This window comes from Thunnus albacares, chromosome 2 (assembly GCF_914725855.1).
Source record: "Thunnus albacares chromosome 2, fThuAlb1.1, whole genome shotgun sequence".
In the NCBI taxonomy this organism is placed as follows: domain Eukaryota; kingdom Metazoa; phylum Chordata; class Actinopteri; order Scombriformes; family Scombridae; genus Thunnus; species Thunnus albacares.
The window spans coordinates 36,086,500-36,105,843 of record NC_058107.1 but is presented as its reverse complement, the minus strand read 5'-3'; the positions used below and the strand labels follow the sequence as shown (position 1 = coordinate 36,105,843).

Sequence of the window (19,344 nt, the reverse complement as noted above, 5' to 3'; positions counted from 1 at the left end):
TTTTTACAAAGAAGACCAGTCTGTGGGCTCAACTCATGATTAGTCTTTTTGTCTATTTTGAAGAAAGGTTGTCAAATGGCTGACAGTTAAAGGATAGGTCCACATTTTATCAAATCTGTCTGAAAACAATAGCCAGGTGCCTGAATGAATAGTTTTTGATCCTGTCACTAAGACCTTACGGTATGCAGGAACTTTTTTTAATCAAATTTCCCTTTATGGTTTGTCAGTTTGCCTTGTCATATTTTGTTTTGTTTTTGTCATGATTTTGCTTCTTTCTTGTATTTGTCATTACACTTTGTTATCCCAGAAGAATTTAATGTGGTTTATTCCTGCTTTTCTATTGTATTTGTATTGTTTTAATCATGTTGTATTTTTTAAAAGTATATAAAGATGCTTATAGGAGGTGCTGAAGCTGTGATTCAATGAACACCATTCGCACACTCTGATCAGTGTAATATAAACCAAAAATGTTAAGTGTGCAGAGAGGACAAAAAGTAAAAAAATGTGATTTGAAAAGGAATACAGTGACGGGAATTCCAGCTCTTTTTAATGAGCCAGATCATTTGCCTCAACTCCCAAATGGCTCTTAATTTGGTACCAGTTCTGGCTTTTATAATTCTGCCAAATTTAGCAACGTTTTGACCAATGATTGGTATGTGTGTACATTGTGTGTACAGTCTTGTTCTTTGCAGTTACAAGAAAAAAAAAAAAAAAATTGGCTCTCTGATGGGAGAGCTATCGTTCACTTAAAGGAGCCGATTTGTTCACGACCGACACATCACTAAATAAAACAAACAAAAGAAAACTTATCTATGCCTTTCAGGTTAATTTGCCTTTGGCACATATTAATATGCAACCACAGGCCAAACCTATCCCAGTACTACATCTAGAGTTCAAGTTCTATGGTCAACATGTGAGCCTGTCCCTGATAACCTTACATAACCAACTTCCTACTACTGCTGCTGCTGCTGCTGCTGCTGCATACCTCACACTCTGAACTTTAGTCCTGTTGACTTAGTGTCAACACCCCCTGAACTGCTTTAACTGTCAGAGCTGGGCAGCAGTCAGTCAGCCTTCTGCTGTGAGGGAGGCTGGTCCCAAAAACAGCAGGATCGTGTTGACACGTGAGGTCTGTTTCCTGGGAAGCTCTTCGTAAGTGTTTAGATTAACTTTAGATTCAAGGTTTAAGAAGCTAAAACGATGATATAGTACATAGAAATAAAGTTTAAAAAAACTAGGTCCTAATGTTTCAGTGCTGCTGTTTTAGTGATGGATGATGTGAGAATTACTGTGTTGTGGGGTGAATATCCTTTTTGAAAGCATTCTAGTGAAGTGTGTCAGGTTTGGTTTGGCTGCATTTTACAGATATTCTTCAGAAAAGCTTCACTCTAAACTGTGAGTAGGTGTTATTTGTTCTTTTTTTAAAATAGCCATATTGTGCAATACCTTAAAAACAAGACACAGTCTACTATATTTAACCATGTTTTCCCAGCTTAGTAAGTTGTGCTTTTTCAAGATATTGCAATGGCAAAGGTTTTTATTGTTTGTTTATACAAGGATTCTACTGGCTTTAGATTGGTTTTATTGATGTGTCCCCACCTTGTCAGACAGTACATGATGTTTGGGAAGATCATTATGTTCATGAACATTTTAGCTGCATTAATGGTCATGCAGTTCCTTGTATTAGATTGACTCTACATTCCTTGCAACTCTTTTTTACATGTGATGTGAAAGACAGATTAGAGTCAACAGTGATACTAAGGTATTTAAACTCAGACACAATCTGTAGTTTTTTTTCCACAGACGATGATGACGGTTAAAATCTCCCATCAAAAGAATCTTTTTTCTAGAATCACATTCCTTGAGTGTACTGTACAATTGTTCATAGAACACATTATTGGCAGAAGGAGGGCGGTATATTACAAAAAGATTACACTTACTCCAATACGTTCCAAATTGTTACAAGATGACCACTGTATTCACTCACATTGGAAAGTATCTCTTATATATATCATCACTCCACCGCCTTTTCCCTCAGTCCTATCTCTCCTAAAGATGTTATAGCCTGAACTATAAAAAATGCTGTTGTGTAGAATATGTCTTTGCCTAAAGTAGACCTACAATTTAGGATATTTTATTAGATATTATAATACGATTATATTCTGATTATAATATGACGAGACTTCATCAGTAATTATGTGCACCAGTGCTATTTAGCATCATCCAGCACACTGAAGTTGTCTTCCTTATGTCAGCTAGCAAGGCTCAGAGGGCATTTGACTTTTATCTTTGTATGAATGAATCAATGTAGAAAATATAAGAGCATTCACACACTGATCTGTGCAGTATTCAAAAGTAAAGAAAAAGTTAAAAAAAAAAAAAAAAGAAAAAGTAAAGAAAATGCAAATAAAAGAATGAGCTCATATACAGCAGGTGAAATTCAAGTAAAAGAAATAATAGTAAGTAAACAAACCTTAAATATATAAAACAGATAAAAGTGCAAAATATATGGAAGTGCATATAAAAATACTAAAAATTATTTAAATGACAATTAAAATTGTAATGTAAATAAAATGAAACCAGATCCTCAAGAAACTGAGTGGACATCTGCATGCAAATCGAAGCAGAGTAACTATACGCACATCATGTGCAAAGCTATTAGAAAACGGCATCAGTGAAAAAACAGCAACGCCTGCACACTTACTCCGAGTCACAGACTTTAATCAGGATGTTTCGAACCAACTCAGATCTTTGTTAGGTCAGAATATTTGGAAGTCTGAATTTTAAGACCGCACACATTCTCCAGAGCCCAGGAACTTTAAAGCCTTGTTAAGAATGACAGGTCTAACATCCTTACACATCTTGTCAGATTCTCTTTCAGAGATGTACCTACCGACCTTGGTGGCACTTTCTGTGCTGCTCTGCTCTTCACTCTTGGTAAATGGAGGGAAAGTATTAGTGTTCTCTTTAGACGGAAGCCACTGGATCAACATGAAAGTCATCGTTGAAGAGCTTCACTCCAGAGGCCATGAAATCACGGTGTTGCGGCCATCAGACAGTTGGTACATCAAGGCAGAATCCCATCAATACAAGACCATCACCATAAATTCTCCAGGTGGTTGTGATGAGGAAAGCTTGGGGTCATTTACATACAAATTAATGAACATGCGGCGGGAAGGCGCCTCAATTTGGACTCGTATATCTCTGGAGTATGAATTTCTGACACAGTTCTATCAGTTGAATAAGCAGATGGTGAAGATGATGGTCGATGTGTTTGAGAACAAGAAACTGATGCAGAGCCTCCACGATGGCAAATATGATGTGTTTCTGACAGACCCTGCAATAGGAGGAGGGGTACTTCTGGCTCACCGTTTGGGTCTTCCACTTGTTTTAAACGTGAGGTGGACTGTTCAGGGTGAGGCTCATCATTCAATTGCTCCTTCCCCATTGTCTTATGTCCCAATCCCACAAACAAAGCTGACTGACAAGATGACGTTTCCCCAGCGGGTCAGGAACTTTCTTTTCTATTTCTATACACGTTTTCAAATTAAGTGCATCTCAGACCAAAACTACCAACCATTTGTCAATCATTACTTCGGCCCTGATGTTCACTACATGGAGCTGTTCCAATCAGCAGACATCTGGTTGATGAGGAATGACTTTACTTTTGAGTTTCCCCGCCCCACAATGCCAAACGTCATCTACATGTCAGGATTTCAGTGCAAACCCTCTAAGCCCCTCTCTAAAGAACTAGAGGATTTTGTGCAGAGCTCTGGTGAACATGGCATCATTGTTATGACATTGGGCACCTTGGTCGGAAATCTTCCTGAAGACATGACTGAGGACATTGCTGCTGCTTTTGCCCAACTTCCTCAAAAGGTTATCTGGAGGCACACAGGCAAAAGACCATCCACCCTCGGCAACAACACCTTGCTTTTGGACTGGCTGCCTCAAAATGACCTACTGGGTCACCCTAAGGCCAGAGTGTTTGTGGCCCACGGAGGCACAAATGGTGTTCAGGAGGCTGTTTACCATGGCGTTCCCCTGGTCGGCCTACCCCTCATGTTCGACCAACATGACAACTTCTTCAGGATGAAAGTAAGAGGTGTGGCCAAAGTGCTGGACATTTCAACTGTGAACAAAGACAACTTCCTGGAGGCACTAAAGGAGGTGCTCTACGAGCCGTCCTACAGGGAGAAGATGAAGGCGCTGTCCAACCTGCACAGAGATCAGCCCATGAAACCCCTGGATCGTGCCGTATTCTGGATTGAGTTTGTCATGAGACACAAAGGAGCTCCGCATCTAAGGACAGAATCTTACAAGATGTCCAGGATCCAGTACCACTCCATTGATGTAGTGGCGTTTCTGCTGGTAATTATTCTGCTAGTTGTAACTCTTTTCATTGCAGCAGTAAAGATTTTGTGGCGGATGGTGTTTTGTAGAAGCAAAGTCAAAAAGGAATGATGAATGTGCCGCAACGTAGTTTTGATACTGTCACTTTCTGGAAATTGATTTCATGTAAAGAAAACAGCATTTGTAATCTGTTCCGTTAGGGTTAGGGTGTATTTAGAGTCATGAACTGGATAAAACTGTACTGGTCTCTGAACATGCCTCTGAGTATGTGGTTGCACACAGTGTGTGATGAACTCCATCAAGGAGGTGATATTTTCTTTCCTGTTTTTCTTTTCTTTGGTCTGTTTGTTAGTTAGCAGCGTATCTCAAATCTTTGGTGAATGTTAGGACTTTACTCAAGTGATCAGTTCTTTGTTCATATCCAGGAACGTTTTGAATAGTTCTTAACAATGCAGGATTTTTATTATTCTCATGAATGACTACATTTAGTTGAATAAAATAAAATGCATTTTATTAAAATCAATATATGTCTATCAGTTGGGCTGGGTGATAATTCATTATTGTTTATTGACTTTACATGAAACAACATTGTAATGATATGCTCTTAAAATGTTATTATTCCACACATTTCTGTTGTCCAAATGAATTATTCTGAGCAATCTGTAATTAGAAAAATCACCTGTTTAAATTTTTGACTTTTGTACATGAAGAGTTTGGTCTCATGTAATGCATAATAGTTCATTGCTTGGACTGTTTTTATTATTTTATATGTGACTTTATAAATATTTCAAGGATTCAAGGAATTTATTATCATGTATATTAAAATATCACATGTGCATCTTCTTATAAATGAAATACCTGTGTCCTTGTTGCTCCCTCTACAAGTTTGCCCAAAATATCTGACCATAAAACCACACAAGTGGACATTAAACACTAGCATATCTAATTATTTTCATGCCAACTACAACCAGTCCCATCAGATTTGGCAGTAATCCTGCAAAACCATTGCAAGTTTCTAAACTGAAAAACATCTGCTGAGGATATGTAAACTCTGGTTTGTGGTTAAAACGATGACAGGACTTTCCATCTTGGAAGGTCCTAAACCATGTAAAGAACTAAACACTAATTTAGTTTAAAATCTCTCCACAAGGTATGGGACCTCTTCAAGATGGCAAGTCATGTCATTATCTAAACTACCAACTAGAGTTTGTGAATTAGTCCAACTTCCCCATGACAATCAATCCTAAGCAGATGCTTTAACACATATAGAACTAGAGCCATATCTATTGCAGATGTGAAATGAAACATGGTTCTGCAACTGCATGGTAGCTTGTCACCTAGACCTATAGACTGTGTAGATAATATAATCTAAAATACTTTTTCTACAGTTCTAGATTAGATAATCTACAGTTTTAGATCTTCATAAGGTTCAGGACCTTTTTTAGAGGGGGGTTTGCCAATTAGTCAGGCTTCCTAATGACAGACTCAATTGATCCTCGGTTTGCAAGAGGTAGAGGGATCTCGCAATGGTCCTGACCTTTCTGAAATAGGCCTGTGGATGAAGGTACATGATGGTATTTTCATATGTTTCTGGACCTTTGCAAGACAGAAAGTCACATCATTATCTCCATCATTAACCAGAAATAGCAAATTGGCCCAGTATTCAGATTCCAGGCTAAACTGATCCTCAGTAAATGTTTTTCAGACTAAAGATTCACACTAATTTTGCAGGACTACACTCAAATCTGAGATAACTGTTCAAAGTCAGCACAAGTTTTTTCAATTATTATGTATCTATTTTCTATATATTTATGTTCAATTCTCTAGAACTCAAGAACTATAAAGCCTTGTTAAGAATGACAGTTCTAACATCCTTACATCTCTTGTCAGACTCTCTTTCAGAGATGTACCAACCGACCCTGCTGGTGCTAGCTGTGCTGCTCTGCTCTCAACTCTTGGTAAATGGAGGGAAAGTACTGGTGTTCCCGATAGACGGAAGCCACTGGGTCAACATGAAAGTCCTCATTGAAGAGCTTCACTCCAGAGGCCATGAAGTCACAGTGTTGCTACCATCGGGCAGCTGGTACATCAAGGCAGAATCCCATCAATACAAGACCATCAACATAAATTCCTCACATGGTTTTGATGTGGAACGCTTTGGGTCATTTGTAATCAAAATGGTGAACATGCGGTGGGAAAGCCCCTCAATTTGGACTCGTATATCTCTGGAGTTTGAAGTGGTGATGCAGTTCTATCAGATGAATAAGCAGATGGTGGAGACAATGGTTGATGTGTTTGAGAACAAGCAATTGATGCAAAGCCTCCACGACACCAAATATGATTTGGTTCTGACGGACCCTGCATTAGGTGGAGGGGTATTTCTGGCTCACCATTTGGGTCTTCCACTTGTTTTAAACGTGAGGTGGACTGTTCAGGGTGAGGGGCATCATTCAATTGCTCCTTCCCCATTGTCTTATGTCCCAATCCCAGCGACAGAGCTGACTGACAAGATGACATTTCCCCAGCGGGTCCAGAACTTCCTTTTCTATTTCTTCACACGTATTCAAATTTGGTACGTCATAGACCCAACCAACCAACCATTTGTCAATCATTACTTCGGCCCTGATGTTCACTACATGGAACTGTTCCAATCGGCAGACATCTGGTTGATGAGGAATGATTTTACTTTTGAGTTTCCCCGCCCCACAATGCCAAACGTCATCTACATGTCAGGATTTCAGTGCAAACCCTCTAAGCCCCTCTCTAAAGAACTAGAGGATTTTGTGCAAAGCTCTGGTGAACATGGCATCATTCTTATGACATTGGGCACCTGGGTGGGAAATCTTCCTGAAGATGTGGCTGAGGACATTGCTGCTGCTTTTGCTCAACTTCCTCAGAAGGTTATCTGGAGGCACAAGGGCAAAAGACCATCCACCCTCGGCAACAACACCTTGCTTTTGGACTGGCTGCCTCAAAATGACCTACTGGGTCACCCTAAGACCAGAGTGTTTGTGGCCCACGGAGGCACAAATGGTGTTCTGGAGGCCAGTTACCATGGCGTTCCCCTGGTCGGCCTACCCCTCATGTTCGACCAGCATGACAACTTCTTCAGGATGAAAGTAAGAGGTGTGGCCAAAGTGCTGGACATTTTAACCCTAAACAAAGACAATTTCCTGGAGGCACTAAAGGAGGTGCTCTACGAGCCGTCCTACAGGGAGAAGATGAAGGCGCTGTCCAACCTGCACAGAGATCAGCCCATGAAACCCCTGGATCGTGCCATATTCTGGATCGAGTTTGTCATGAGACACAAAGGAGCTCCACATCTAAGGACAGAGTCTTACAAAATGTCCAGGATCCAGTACCACTCCATTGATGTGGTGGCGTTTTTGCTGGCAATTATTCTGCTAGTTGTAACTGTTTTCATTGTAGCAGTAAGGATTTTGCGGTGGATGGTGTTTTGTAGAAGCAAAGTCAAAAAGGAATGATGAACGTGCCGCAACATAGTTTTGATACTGTCATTTCTTTCCTGGAAGTTAATTTCTTACAAAGAAATCAATTGTAATGTGTTCTGTTCTGTATTAAGAGTCATGTACAATGTAAAAGCAGTCTTGTACTGGTATCTGCACACCTAATAATATGTAGTAGCACACACTCACAAACCTCACATGGTGCAATGACTTCCATCAAGGTGATGTTTTCTGTGGTAATAGGAAATCTCAAAATGTTGGTGGATGATATGACTTAAGTCAAGTGATCAGTATTCAGTTTATATCCAGGAACGTTTTGAAGAGTTCTTAACAACGCAGGGTTTTTCTTATAATCATAAACAACTGTATTTACTTGAATGAAATGAAATAAATACATTTTATAGAAAATAGCACATGTTCTGTAATTGTCTGTCACTTGGGCTCAGTGATAATTCAATATTGTTGTTGTTGGGGGGAGTAGCATCCACACATTATATTCCGTCACATAATGAGTATAATATACTACATTTCTCTATTTAGCGTCGTCAGATTACCCACGGTTGCTAACTTCAGGGCTAACCCCCTTCACTTTTCCAGCAGTTGGGTAAACAACGTTACTTTTCCTGGTCTTGACAAGCTGCAGCATTTATTAACTAACACATTGTAGTCTGTACTGTACATTTACTGCCTGACAACTTACTAATGACAACTAACGTTAAAAGTAAAGTTAGGCCTTGCTGCCTGCTTCTCGACTCATAATAAAAAAGACGAGAGAAAGAGAGAGAGAGCACCAGCAAGAGAGTGAGTGAGAGAGAGAGAGAGAGAGAGAGAGAGAGAGAGAGAGTAGCAGTGGTCGAGCGAGCTAGAGAGTGAATGAAGAGAAAGAGCGCTGGTAGTGAGACAGCCAGTGATTCAGATCAATAAAATGTTATTTTCTGATTGTTTCATAGCGGTTATGTTCCGGAGGACAAATAAACATGCCCCAATTATATGGGAACATAGATGTCTGCTGTTTAAAATTAAATGGGAGCTAAGGAATCTGAGAAGGTTTTGTAAATAGGGGTGGGACAAATATAAAAAAATAAGAATTTAATTATGTTCTATGTTCTATAGTTATTTTTTCTCATTACTTTTTAAAATGATCTGAAGGATCTGAAGGAAAGGAAAGATGATTCATTTTCATACTTTTCTCTAATCTTTGATTTTTTGTGAAATCAGTTTATTCTTTTTTCTTTGGGCCTCAAACAGATATTTAAATGAAACCATGTGAGATGTTTAGAGGGGAAATAAAGGTCTCTTCAGTGGAACTAATTACTAATAAACATCTGAAACCCCAACCTGGAGCGTCATGCATTCCATCTTTTTGAGGGAGCACAGTTTCACTATCTTAATGTTCACAAAAACTAAGTTCTTGCCTGTAATCATCTAATTTGGCTGCTATTTATCATCAAACTGCCCTCTATCAGTAACCATCTGCAACTAAATGACACTCCAATTATTAACACTTTAATTATTCACTGTCCAATATCGAATAATAATATTAACAGGAGCATGTTGTTGTAAAGGCTTTAGACTCTACCTATCTCTATCTCTAACTCTAATCTATCTATGCCATTGAGGTTTATGTGCCTTTGGCACATATTATTCTGCAACCTCAGGTAAAACTTATCTCAGTACTACTTCTGACATTCAAGTTCTATGGTCAACATGTGAGCCTGTCACTGGTTGAGCTCTACGTTGTGTAACCAACTTCCTGCTGCTGCTGCTGCACACCTCACACTCCGAACTTTAGTCCTGTTATCTCGGTGTCAACACCCCCCGAACTGCTTTAACCCTCAGAGCTGGGTAGCAGTCAGTCAGCTTTCTGCTGTGAGGGAGGCTGGTCCCACAAACGGCAGGATCGTATTGACACTTGAAGTCTGTTTCCTGGGAAGCTCTTTGTAAGTCTTTATATTAACTTCAGATTCAAGGTTTAAGAAGCTAAAACTAGGATATAGTACCTAGAATTAAAGCTAAAAACGATGTCCAGATGTTTCAGTGCTGCTGTTTTTGTGTTCTTATTGGATGATGTGAGAATTACTGCGATGTTTACGTGCATGAATGGTGTTCAGCTAAACCCTAAGTATTTACAGGTGGATGCTCCGGTGTCACAGAGCCAGACAGTAAGTTCCAGATATTTCACACTGAGGAGCAAAACAACATAACTGTGCTTTATGAATGCACTGGGCAACCTAATTTAAAACTGGGCTCATTCACATTTATACTGTTCCTTCAAAGTTTAAGTCATTAACCGTAAGAAGATGTGAAAGAATTCGTAAAAGTTTGTAGGTTTGTGGATGGGCAGTAGCAGAAAAAAGGATGCTAGAGAATTATTTTGAAAACAGTTTCTTCTTAATGCAAATGTGCAACAACTTTTCACTTGTGTTCACAGTTTTATTTTTTGTAAAGCACTTTGAGCACTTCAGTGTGAAAATAAAGTGTATTATTACTACTAACTATTATTAGCGGTAGTAGCAGTAATAGAAGAGTTGCAGGTTGTAAACCACAGAAAAAGTAAATAATGTTGGAAAGTGTGAAGCACTTTATAAAACTAAATATGACCGTTTGAATGACATTTGTGGTTCTAATTCATGTTGGCACCTTATGTAAAAACTCATTACCTTTGAGCTTTTAAATACAAAAGCAGTGTTTCCCCTAGGATGACTGCTTCGGGAGGGAGGGGGGGTGTTCAAGCACATGTGTTGTGCAGCAACACGTGCATGAACACAGAGCAGTGCAACCTGAGGAACTGAACATCTACCAAAGGCAAAAAGCTTTGCAAACCTCCTGGGATTTGGGTGCAGTAATTCCAGCACAGTATAGTTATGTAATCAAGAAAACGTTATTGAGCTGTAGGGGTTATGCAAGTCTTTGGTCGGTGTGCCTCAGTGTGCAGACAAATAGGGAAAATCCTTTTTGGAAGCACTGTAGTGGAGTGTGTCAGGTTTGGTGTGGCTGCATTGTACAGATATTCTTCAAAGAAACTTTACTCTAAACTGTGATCAGGTGTCATTTGTTCATCTCTGAAACATTGTGTAGAATATGTCTTTGCCTAAAGTACACCTATAATTTAAGAGAGACATAGTTTTACAAGATGTCCAGGATCCAGTAACACTTCATTGATGTGGTGGCGTTTCTGCTGGTAATTATTCTGCTAGTTGTAACTGTTTTCATTGCAGCAGTAAAGATTTTATGGCGGAGGGTGTTTTCTAGAAGCAAAGTCAAAAAGGAATGATGAATGTGCCGCAACGTAGTTTTGATACTGTCACTTTCTGGAAACTGATTTCATGTAAAGAAAACAGCATTTGTAATCTGTTCTGTTAGGGTTAGGGTGTATTTAGAGTCATGAACTGGATAAAACTGTACTGGTCTCTGAACATGCCTCAGAGTATGTGGTTGCACACAGTGTGTGATGAACTCCATCAAGGAGGTGATATTTTCTTTCCTGTTTTTTCTTTTTTTTTTTTGGTCTATTTGTTAGTTAGCAGGGTATCTCAAATCTTTGGTGGATGCAAGGATTTTAGTCAAGTGATCAGTTCTTTGTTCATATCGAGGAAGGTGTTGAAGAGTTCTTAACAATGCATTTTATCATTCTCATAAACGACTACATTTAGTTGAATAAAATAAAATGCATTTTATTAAAGTCAGTATATGTCTATCAGTTGGGCTGGGTGAAAATTAATTATTTTCTACTGACTTTACATAAAACAACATTGTATTGATATGCTCTTAAAATGTTATTATTCCACACATTTCTGTTGTCCAAAATAATTATTCTATTCATGCCAACTACAACCAGTCCCATTAGATTTGGCAGTAATCCTGCAAAACCATTGCAAGTTTCTAAACTGAAAAACATCTGCTGAGGATATGTAAACTCTGGTTTGTGGTTAAGACGATGACAGGACTTTCCATCTTGGAAGAACCTCAACCATGTAAAGATCTAAACACTAATTTAGTTTAAAATCTCTTCACAAGGTATGGGACCTCTTCAAGATGGCAAGTCATGTCATTATCTAAACTACCAACCAGAGTTTGTGAATTAGTCCAACTTCCCCATGACAATCAATCCTAAGCAGATGCTTTAACACATGAAGAACTAGAGCCATATCTATTGCAGATGTGAAATGAAACATGGTTCTGCAACTGCATGGTAGCTTGTCACCTAGACCTATAGACTGTATAGATAATATAATCTAAAATACTTTTCCTACAGCTCTAGATTAGATAATCTACAGTTTTAGATCTTCATAAGGTTCAGGACCTTTTTTAGACGGGGGTTTGCCAATTAGTCCGGCTTCCAAATGACAGACTCAATCGATCCTCGGTTTGCTAGAGGTAGAGGGATCTCGCAATGGTCCTGACCTTTCTGAAATAGGCCTATAGATGAAGGTACATGATGGTATCTTCATATAGTTCTGGACCTTTGCAAGACAGGAAGTTTCATAATTATCTCCATCACTAACCAGAAATAGCAAATTGGCCCAGTATTCAGATTCCAGGCTAAACTGATCTTCAGTAGATGTTTTTCAGACTAAAGACTCACACTAATTTTGCAGGACTACATTCAAATCTGAGATAACTGTTCAAAGTCAGCACAATTTTTTTTAAATTATTATGTATCTATTTTCTATATATTTATGTTCAATTCTCTAGAACTCAAGAACTGTAAAGCCTTGCTAAGAATGACAGTTCTAACATCCTTACATCTCTTGTCAGATTCTCTTTCAGAGATGTACCAACCGACCCTGCTGGTGCTAGCTGTGCTGCTCTGCTCTTCACTCTTGGTAAATGGAGGGAAAGTACTGGTGTTCCCTTTAGACGGAAGCCACTGGATCAACATGAAAGTCCTCATTGAAGAGCTTCACTCCAGAGGCCATGAAGTCACTGTGTTGCGGCCATCAGACAGCTGGTACATCAAGGCAGAATCCCATCAATACAAGACCATCAACATAAATTCCTCAAATGGTTTTGATGCGGAACACTTTGGGTCATTTGTAAACAAAATGGTGAACATGCGGCGGGAGGGCGTCTCGATTTGGACTCGTATGTCTCTGGAGTATGAAGTGGTGATGCAGTTCTATCAGATGAATAAGCAGGTGGTGGAGACAATGGTTGATATGTTTGAGAACAAGCAATTGATGCAAAGCCTCCATGACGCCAAATATGATTTGGTTCTGACAGACCCTGCAATAGGAGGAGGGGTACTTCTGGCTCACCGTTTGGGTCTCCCACTTGTTTTAAACGTGAGGTGGACTGTTCAGGGTGAGGGGCATCATTCAATTGCTCCTTCCCCATTGTCTTATGTCCCAATCCCAGCGACAGAGCTGACTGACAAGATGACGTTTCCCCAGCGGGTCCAGAACTTCCTTTTCTATTTCTTCACACGTTTTCAAATTTGGTACGTCACAGACCCAAACTACCAACCATTTGTCAATCGTTACTTCGGCCCTGATGTTCACTACATGGAGCTGTTCCAAGCAGCAGACATCTGGTTGATGAGGAATGATTTTACTTTTGAGTTTCCCCGCCCCACAATGCCCAACGTCATCTACATGTCAGGATTTCAGTGCAAACCCTCTAAGCCCCTCTCTAAAGAACTAGAGGATTTTGTGCAAAGCTCTGGTGAACATGGCATCATTGTTATGACATTGGGCACCTTGGTTGGAAATCTTCCTGAAGACATGACTGAGGACATTGCTGCTGCTTTCGCCCAACTTCCTCAAAAGGTTATCTGGAGGCACAAGGGCAAAAGACCATCTACCCTCGGCAACAACACCTTGCTTTTGGACTGGCTGCCTCAAAATGACCTACTGGGTCACCCTAAGACCAGAGTGTTTGTGGCCCACGGAGGCACAAATGGTGTTCAGGAGGCTGTTTACCATGGCGTTCCCCTGGTCGGCCTACCCCTCATGTTCGACCAACATGACAACTTCTTCAGGATGAAAGTAAGAGGTGTGGCCAAAGTGCTGGACATTTCAACTGTGAACAAGGACAACTTCCTGGAGGCACTAAAGGAAGTGCTCTATGAGCCGTCCTACAGGGAGAAGATGAAGGCGCTGTCCAACTTGCAAAGAGATCAGCCCATGAAACCCCTGGATCGTGCCGTATTCTGGATCGAGTTTGTCATGAGACACAAAGGAGCTCCGCATCTAAGGACAGAATCTTACAAGATGTCCAGGATCCAGTACCACTCCATTGATGTGGTGGCGTTTCTGCTGGCAATTATTCTGCTAGTTGTAACTGTTTTCATCGCAGCAGTAAAGATTTTGTGGCGGAAGGTGTTTTGTAGAAGCAAAGTCAAAAAGGAATGATGAACATGCCTCGACATAGTTTTGATACTGTCACTTTTTCCTGGAAGTTAATTTCTTACAAAGATATCAATTGTAATGTCTTCTGTTCTGTATTAAGAGTCATGTACAATGTAAAAGCAGTCTTGTACTGGTATCTGCACAATGACTTCCATCAAGGTGATGTTTTCTGTGGTAATAGGAAATCTCAAAATGTTGGTGGATGATATGACTTAAGTCAAGTGATCAGTATTCAGTTTATATCCAGGAACGTTTTGAAGAGTTCTTAACAACGCAGGGTTTTTCTTATAATCATAAACGACTGTATTTACTTGAATGAAATTAAATAAAATACATTTTATAGAAAATGGCACACAATCTGAACAATCTGTAATTAAAGACAACATAAAAAAATCAGTTTTTGTGCATACATACATATTACGTACTGCCCTATTCCTTAAAAGGAGGTACGTTACCAATAATTTCCCAGGCAATGACATAGAGGTTTGGAACAGCACTTCACAGAGGCTCCCAAACGCTATTGATTTCCGAATTAAAGGATATTTGGAGTTATTTTTGGCATTAAAAATATGTTATTTTGGCCTGGCGGGCTGCCGAGCCTGTACAATTATAGGGGAAACTCTGACGTCTGCTGTTTAAAATTAAATGGGAGCTAAGAAATCTGAGAAGGTCTTGTAAATAGGGGTGCGATAAATATAAAAAAATAAGAATTTAATTATGTTCTATGTTTGCTTTTAAATGAACTTCAGCACACTGTCTTGCTCACTGGTGGAGTATTATTTAGCTTACGATGTTTCCGTCTGTCCAACCTTCATCAGGCATGGCAACCATCACAACACTTCCATATTCTATATACACACATAGAAGCTGTCTCAATCATCCAATCAGAGGACAACAGAAATATGTCTAACACTGGTTTTCCACCAACGCACCTGTCACATATTCAGATGGGCAGACTTTTTTCAGTTCCTGTTTCAGTTTTAAAATTGTTGAAGCTGGAGTTTATCTGAGAAATGTATCTTTGAAACAAAACAGGATCAAAAGAAAAGCTCTTTCAATGACTAAAGAGTCCAGAAAATACAGCCTGACATAGGTACACAGGGAAGTAAAAATACTGTACATGTAAGTCGAAAAAGAATACACAGGTCTCAGGAGCTGAACTTGTGGAATAAAAAAAAAAAAATGTCTTTGATTACAGATGAAAGAGAAAGAAAGTGTGAAGACAGAAGATGTTTCAATCTACTATACGTGGGCTCTATTTACTGAAAATTGTGTATTGCACTACTAAAACTACTACTACTAAAAAGAGTTTGTTTATTAACCTGCTGTGTTTTTCTTTTATGTGACATGACCTAAATTAATGCCAAAGCGGTTACACCTGGAAACCCAGGTATTAGAATTTATTAATGGCCTACTTTTGTGGGTTAACAAGGTTTTTAAGAGATTGAAATGGAGGCTCCAAATACTGCAGAGTTGATTGGCTGATGAATAAAATCAAAATATCCTGACAGACTGGCCACCAAAACAAACATGGGTTAAGTCAATGAACTCAATGAGAATGAAGGTTAGATTTGTATTTGAACTTGAATGAATGTGTTAATGTAACTAATTTTATTTAGTGATTACTCAACATTTGTAATGTCTGTATGTGAATATTTTGCTTTTTTATGACTCACAGACAGAACAGATGCTCAGTGTAAAGAGGAGAAAGAGTTTAGTTTGGTGTCAAACTCACTGTTGCTGTGTGGAGCAGAGAGAGATGATTCTCCGGCCGTCGACAGAGGCTGGTCGTCCTTTTCTCTGTTAACATCTGCCTCCCTGTGGAGGAGAGAGGAAGGACTGCACAGAGAAAGAGAGAGGAAGACTTAATCAGATCCTTTACTTAAGTAACAGTAGCATTACCACAATGTAAACACACTTGATTACAAGTAAAAGTCCTGCATTTAAAATCCTACTTAAGTGAAAGTATTATCAGTCAAATTTACCTAAAGTACTCACTCTGCAGTAAGATTCCCAGTGACTGATATATTAAATACATTTAATAAAGTACATTATTAATACTGATGCATCAGTGTGTAAGGCTACATTGTTGTTGTAGCTGCTTGAGGTGGAGCTAGTTTGAACTTGTTTATTTTTATATTAAATCTAAAGGAAAGGAAAGATGATTCATTTTCAGACTTTTCTCTAATCTTTGATCAGTTTATTCTTTTTTCTTTGGGCCTCAAACAGATATTTAAATGAAACCATGTGAGATGTTTAGAGGGGAAAGTCTCTTCAGTGGAACTAATTACTAATAAACATCTGAAACCTCAACCAGGAGTGTCAAGCATTACATTTTTTTGGAGGGAGCACAGTTTCACTATCTTAATGTTCACAAAAACTAAGTTGTTGCCCATAATCATCTAATTCAGCTGCTATTTATCATCAAACTGCCCCTATCAGTAACTATCTACAACTTAATGACACTCCAATTATTAACACTTTAACCATTCACTGTCCAATATTGAATAATAATATTTAACAAGAAAATGTTGGTGTAAAGGCTTGACTCAGGGGTTTAGTTATCGGGTTAGCTAGCAGCACTGTTGATTATTTAACATTAAGTAAAGAAAGCTCACATTCTCAACACATAGCTCCTGTTTTTACTGACAATATTTAGCTCTCAAGTCCTCATAAAAATCTCATTATGTCCATTCTCTGTTCTTGAAGGACACATTTCAGTGCTGTAAATTTGTTTTGACAAAAACAACGATAACTTAGCTAGCTAGCTTGCTAATAATAGCAAACAACAACAAGCTAACACTAATGTTAATGACTTTAGTGTCATAGTTAAAACCTCTGATGTCACTTAAAGTCACTTTAAAGGGAAATTACAAATTAATTCAAGTCAAACTGTTTTATATCGTGAGCTGAGGTTTGTTATTCATACCTCACACTGTGGTTAACGACGAAACTACACAACTTAGCGCTTTCTAGCTGGAAGGAACCAAGTAGCCTAAATAGAGGGGAGGGGGGTCTGCATGTGAGTTATATATGAATTAAAACTATAGATTGTATATTATACACAGTGGTGGAAAATATCTTCGTACATTTACTCAAGTACTTTACTTAAGTACAATTTTGAGGTCAAAACTGTACTTAAGTAACTTGAGCAAATGTACTTTAACTTCTTAACACCACCCACCATTACAAACATCATCAGGGCATCAAATTGGCACAAAAAGTCTGACTCAATTGAATTATACACAATCAAAAAAAAAACTACCTGACCAACTGGAATGAAATGACCAAAACACAAACTATATTATGTGTCTCTAAGATGCAGCTAAACACCACCATGAATAAGGGATTCATTTCTTCACAAAGCACATCTATACTTCTTGGGAGAGAAAAGAAGAGGAAAACACTCCTCATATATATATATGTTATAATGGATTGTACTGTTTAAAGTGTATTCATTACCTTGTGATCGTGTGTTTTCTTGTGAATCCATAGTACACAATTAACTTTGGTGGTTATGTACGATACCTTTAACATTCATGCTAATAAGCTTACCGGAATTTGTGGGAGGGATGGCAGATGGTTATCAGACTACAGGAAATAGTCTCTCATTTTGAATGTGTGTCTTATGTTTACTTTCTCAGACTAATAAAAGTGATATACAGAGGAAGTTATGTCTGTGTATCGTGCTGCAGATACAACTTATCAGCTTAAATCACAAAAAACAGGACTGCGGCTGAGAGACAGAAGCATCGCGTCTAAACAAACTAAACTTAGACAGATTTAAACAAACTGAATTCAGCTGGGGAGTGCATTCACATGAAGGCAAATACATGTTTTAAACTTTATCCTTAATTACATCTGTGTATCATTTCATGCATTTCCATTTTCTTTTTCATCTTATACTGCGTTCAAATGCACAAACAAACTTTAGATGACAGCATAGTGGTTGTTTGTAGTAATATTAAGCATGGTTTCATCTAACTGTTTCCATGCACATTTTCAGTTTGTGCGTAGAAATACCGGCTGTAAATGGAAATGCTGGTAATTAGGGAATAAAAGAAATATTGCAAAACTGATCTGAGGTGTTAAAGTTGGCATATCCAAAAAGAGAAGAGACAATGAAAGCTGAAGGGAACTTATATCTCTAATACACCTTGACCCTGCTTTATGGTGTACGTAACCGTTACGTGCTGTGACAAGATTACACAATAATCATGTAATCTAGTGCAATCATCTTGAATAAATGAAAGGTAATTAATGGAAAAATGCAACTGATAAACATGTTATTTTGTTGAAACTTCAGAAATCTTGTGTGACAACTGAGTAGAAATATAAAGAAATATGTAGCCTGTTTGCTTTTTGCTTGGTAACCTGATGTGGTTTTAACTTTTATGTGTCATGATCTAAATGAATGCCGAACCGGTTACACCTAGAAAACAGGATGTCACATTAGAATTTGACTATTTTATTCAGTTTTATGAGATTAAAGAGGAGACCCCAAACCGATCATTTAAACTTACTGCTGAGTTGATTAATCGATCAGTCAATCGACAGAAAATGACGTCATTTATGACTCAAAATTCTCTGGTTTCTAGCTTCTCCGGTGTGAGAATATGCAGCTTTTCTCTATTTTATATCATCGTATAAAAAATATCTTTGAGTTTTGGGCTGCTGATTGAAGTAAGATATCTGAGGATGTCAAATTGGGCTCTAGGAAATTGTAGCGGGTATATTTGAATATTTTCTGACATTTTATAGATTTAACAGTTCATTAATCAATAAAAAATATCCAACTTTTTAAATCAGTAATGTAAATAACCATTAGCTGGTAGAAATTATTATTTTTTCCCATTACGAACATTTGCTTCTTGACCAGGTTTCCTTTCTAATGTCTAATAAAGGCAAATGTTTGATCTCTAAATATAAAATATGAAGCAAATATCAATATATCAGTCATCAGAAATCTCCTGTGATGCCATGTTATGTCACTGAGAAACTTTTCTGCTCCTCTGAATAATACAAAACCGGTTCTCGATGTTCTTGTCTAATATTGTGTTTGATATTTTAAACGAAGCCTCACCTCCTGGGACAGACCCCCTCCTCTCCACTCAGGCTGCCGTCCCTCAGCCCTCTGTGGCAGGACGGCGGGCTGACGGCGGTGCAGAAAGCCG

The 19,344-nt window shown here is 38.5% G+C and overlaps 4 protein-coding genes across 8 annotated transcripts in view; 3 read left to right on the top strand and 1 right to left on the bottom strand.

Annotated features, from left to right (window-relative positions):
* The window catches only part of sh2d3cb (SH2 domain containing 3Cb), a 37,794-nt gene that overhangs the window by 6,034 nt on the left and 12,416 nt on the right, over positions 1 to 19,344 (bottom strand). For all 3 annotated transcript variants that reach the window (XM_044332909.1, XM_044332920.1, XM_044332929.1), the window contains exons 4-5: positions 19,254 to 19,344; positions 15,906 to 16,009 (exon numbers count right to left, since the gene is read on the bottom strand). The exon at positions 19,254 to 19,344 is cut by the window's right edge and continues 304 nt beyond it. In XM_044332909.1, coding sequence (XP_044188844.1) covers positions 15,906 to 16,009; positions 19,254 to 19,344 — 195 coding nt within the window. The remainder of the gene's footprint in view (positions 1 to 15,905; positions 16,010 to 19,253) is intronic.
* Positions 1,063 to 5,193, top strand: LOC122968042 (UDP-glucuronosyltransferase 2B31-like). Of its 2 annotated transcripts, none has more exons than XM_044332981.1 (2): positions 1,063 to 1,152; positions 2,870 to 5,191. In XM_044332981.1, exon 2 carries the CDS (start codon positions 2,884 to 2,886, stop codon positions 4,462 to 4,464), a length of 1,581 nt encoding a protein of 526 aa, XP_044188916.1. In that variant the 5' UTR covers positions 1,063 to 1,152; positions 2,870 to 2,883; the 3' UTR covers positions 4,465 to 5,191. The 2 variants fall into 2 exon arrangements, with proteins under 2 accessions (XP_044188916.1, XP_044188924.1); XM_044332989.1 differs by lacking the exon at positions 1,063 to 1,152 and adding an exon at positions 1,323 to 1,395 and having other exon boundaries at positions 2,870 to 5,193.
* On the top strand, positions 1,066 to 8,228 carry LOC122968030 (UDP-glucuronosyltransferase 2B31-like). 2 transcript variants are annotated; one of them, XM_044332942.1, is made up of 2 exons: positions 1,066 to 1,152; positions 6,244 to 8,228. In XM_044332942.1, exon 2 carries the CDS (start codon positions 6,258 to 6,260, stop codon positions 7,836 to 7,838), a length of 1,581 nt encoding a protein of 526 aa, XP_044188877.1. In that variant the 5' UTR covers positions 1,066 to 1,152; positions 6,244 to 6,257; the 3' UTR covers positions 7,839 to 8,228. The 2 variants fall into 2 exon arrangements, with proteins under 2 accessions (XP_044188877.1, XP_044188888.1); XM_044332953.1 differs by lacking the exon at positions 1,066 to 1,152 and adding an exon at positions 1,307 to 1,395 and having other exon boundaries at positions 6,244 to 7,932.
* On the top strand, positions 9,688 to 15,899 carry LOC122968037 (UDP-glucuronosyltransferase 2A2-like). The gene is made up of 2 exons (XM_044332967.1): positions 9,688 to 9,760; positions 12,579 to 15,899. The coding sequence occupies exon 2, from the start codon at positions 12,593 to 12,595 to the stop codon at positions 14,171 to 14,173; it is 1,581 nt and encodes a 526-aa protein (XP_044188902.1). The 5' UTR covers positions 9,688 to 9,760; positions 12,579 to 12,592; the 3' UTR covers positions 14,174 to 15,899.

Excerpts from the sequence above, each read along its gene's own strand:
- LOC122968042 (XM_044332989.1), top strand. The coding sequence starts at position 2,884 with ATGTACCTACCGACCTTGGTGGCACTTTCTGTGCTGCTCTGCTCTTCA.
- LOC122968037 (XM_044332967.1), top strand. The coding sequence starts at position 12,593 with ATGTACCAACCGACCCTGCTGGTGCTAGCTGTGCTGCTCTGCTCTTCA.
- LOC122968030 (XM_044332942.1), top strand. The coding sequence starts at position 6,258 with ATGTACCAACCGACCCTGCTGGTGCTAGCTGTGCTGCTCTGCTCTCAA.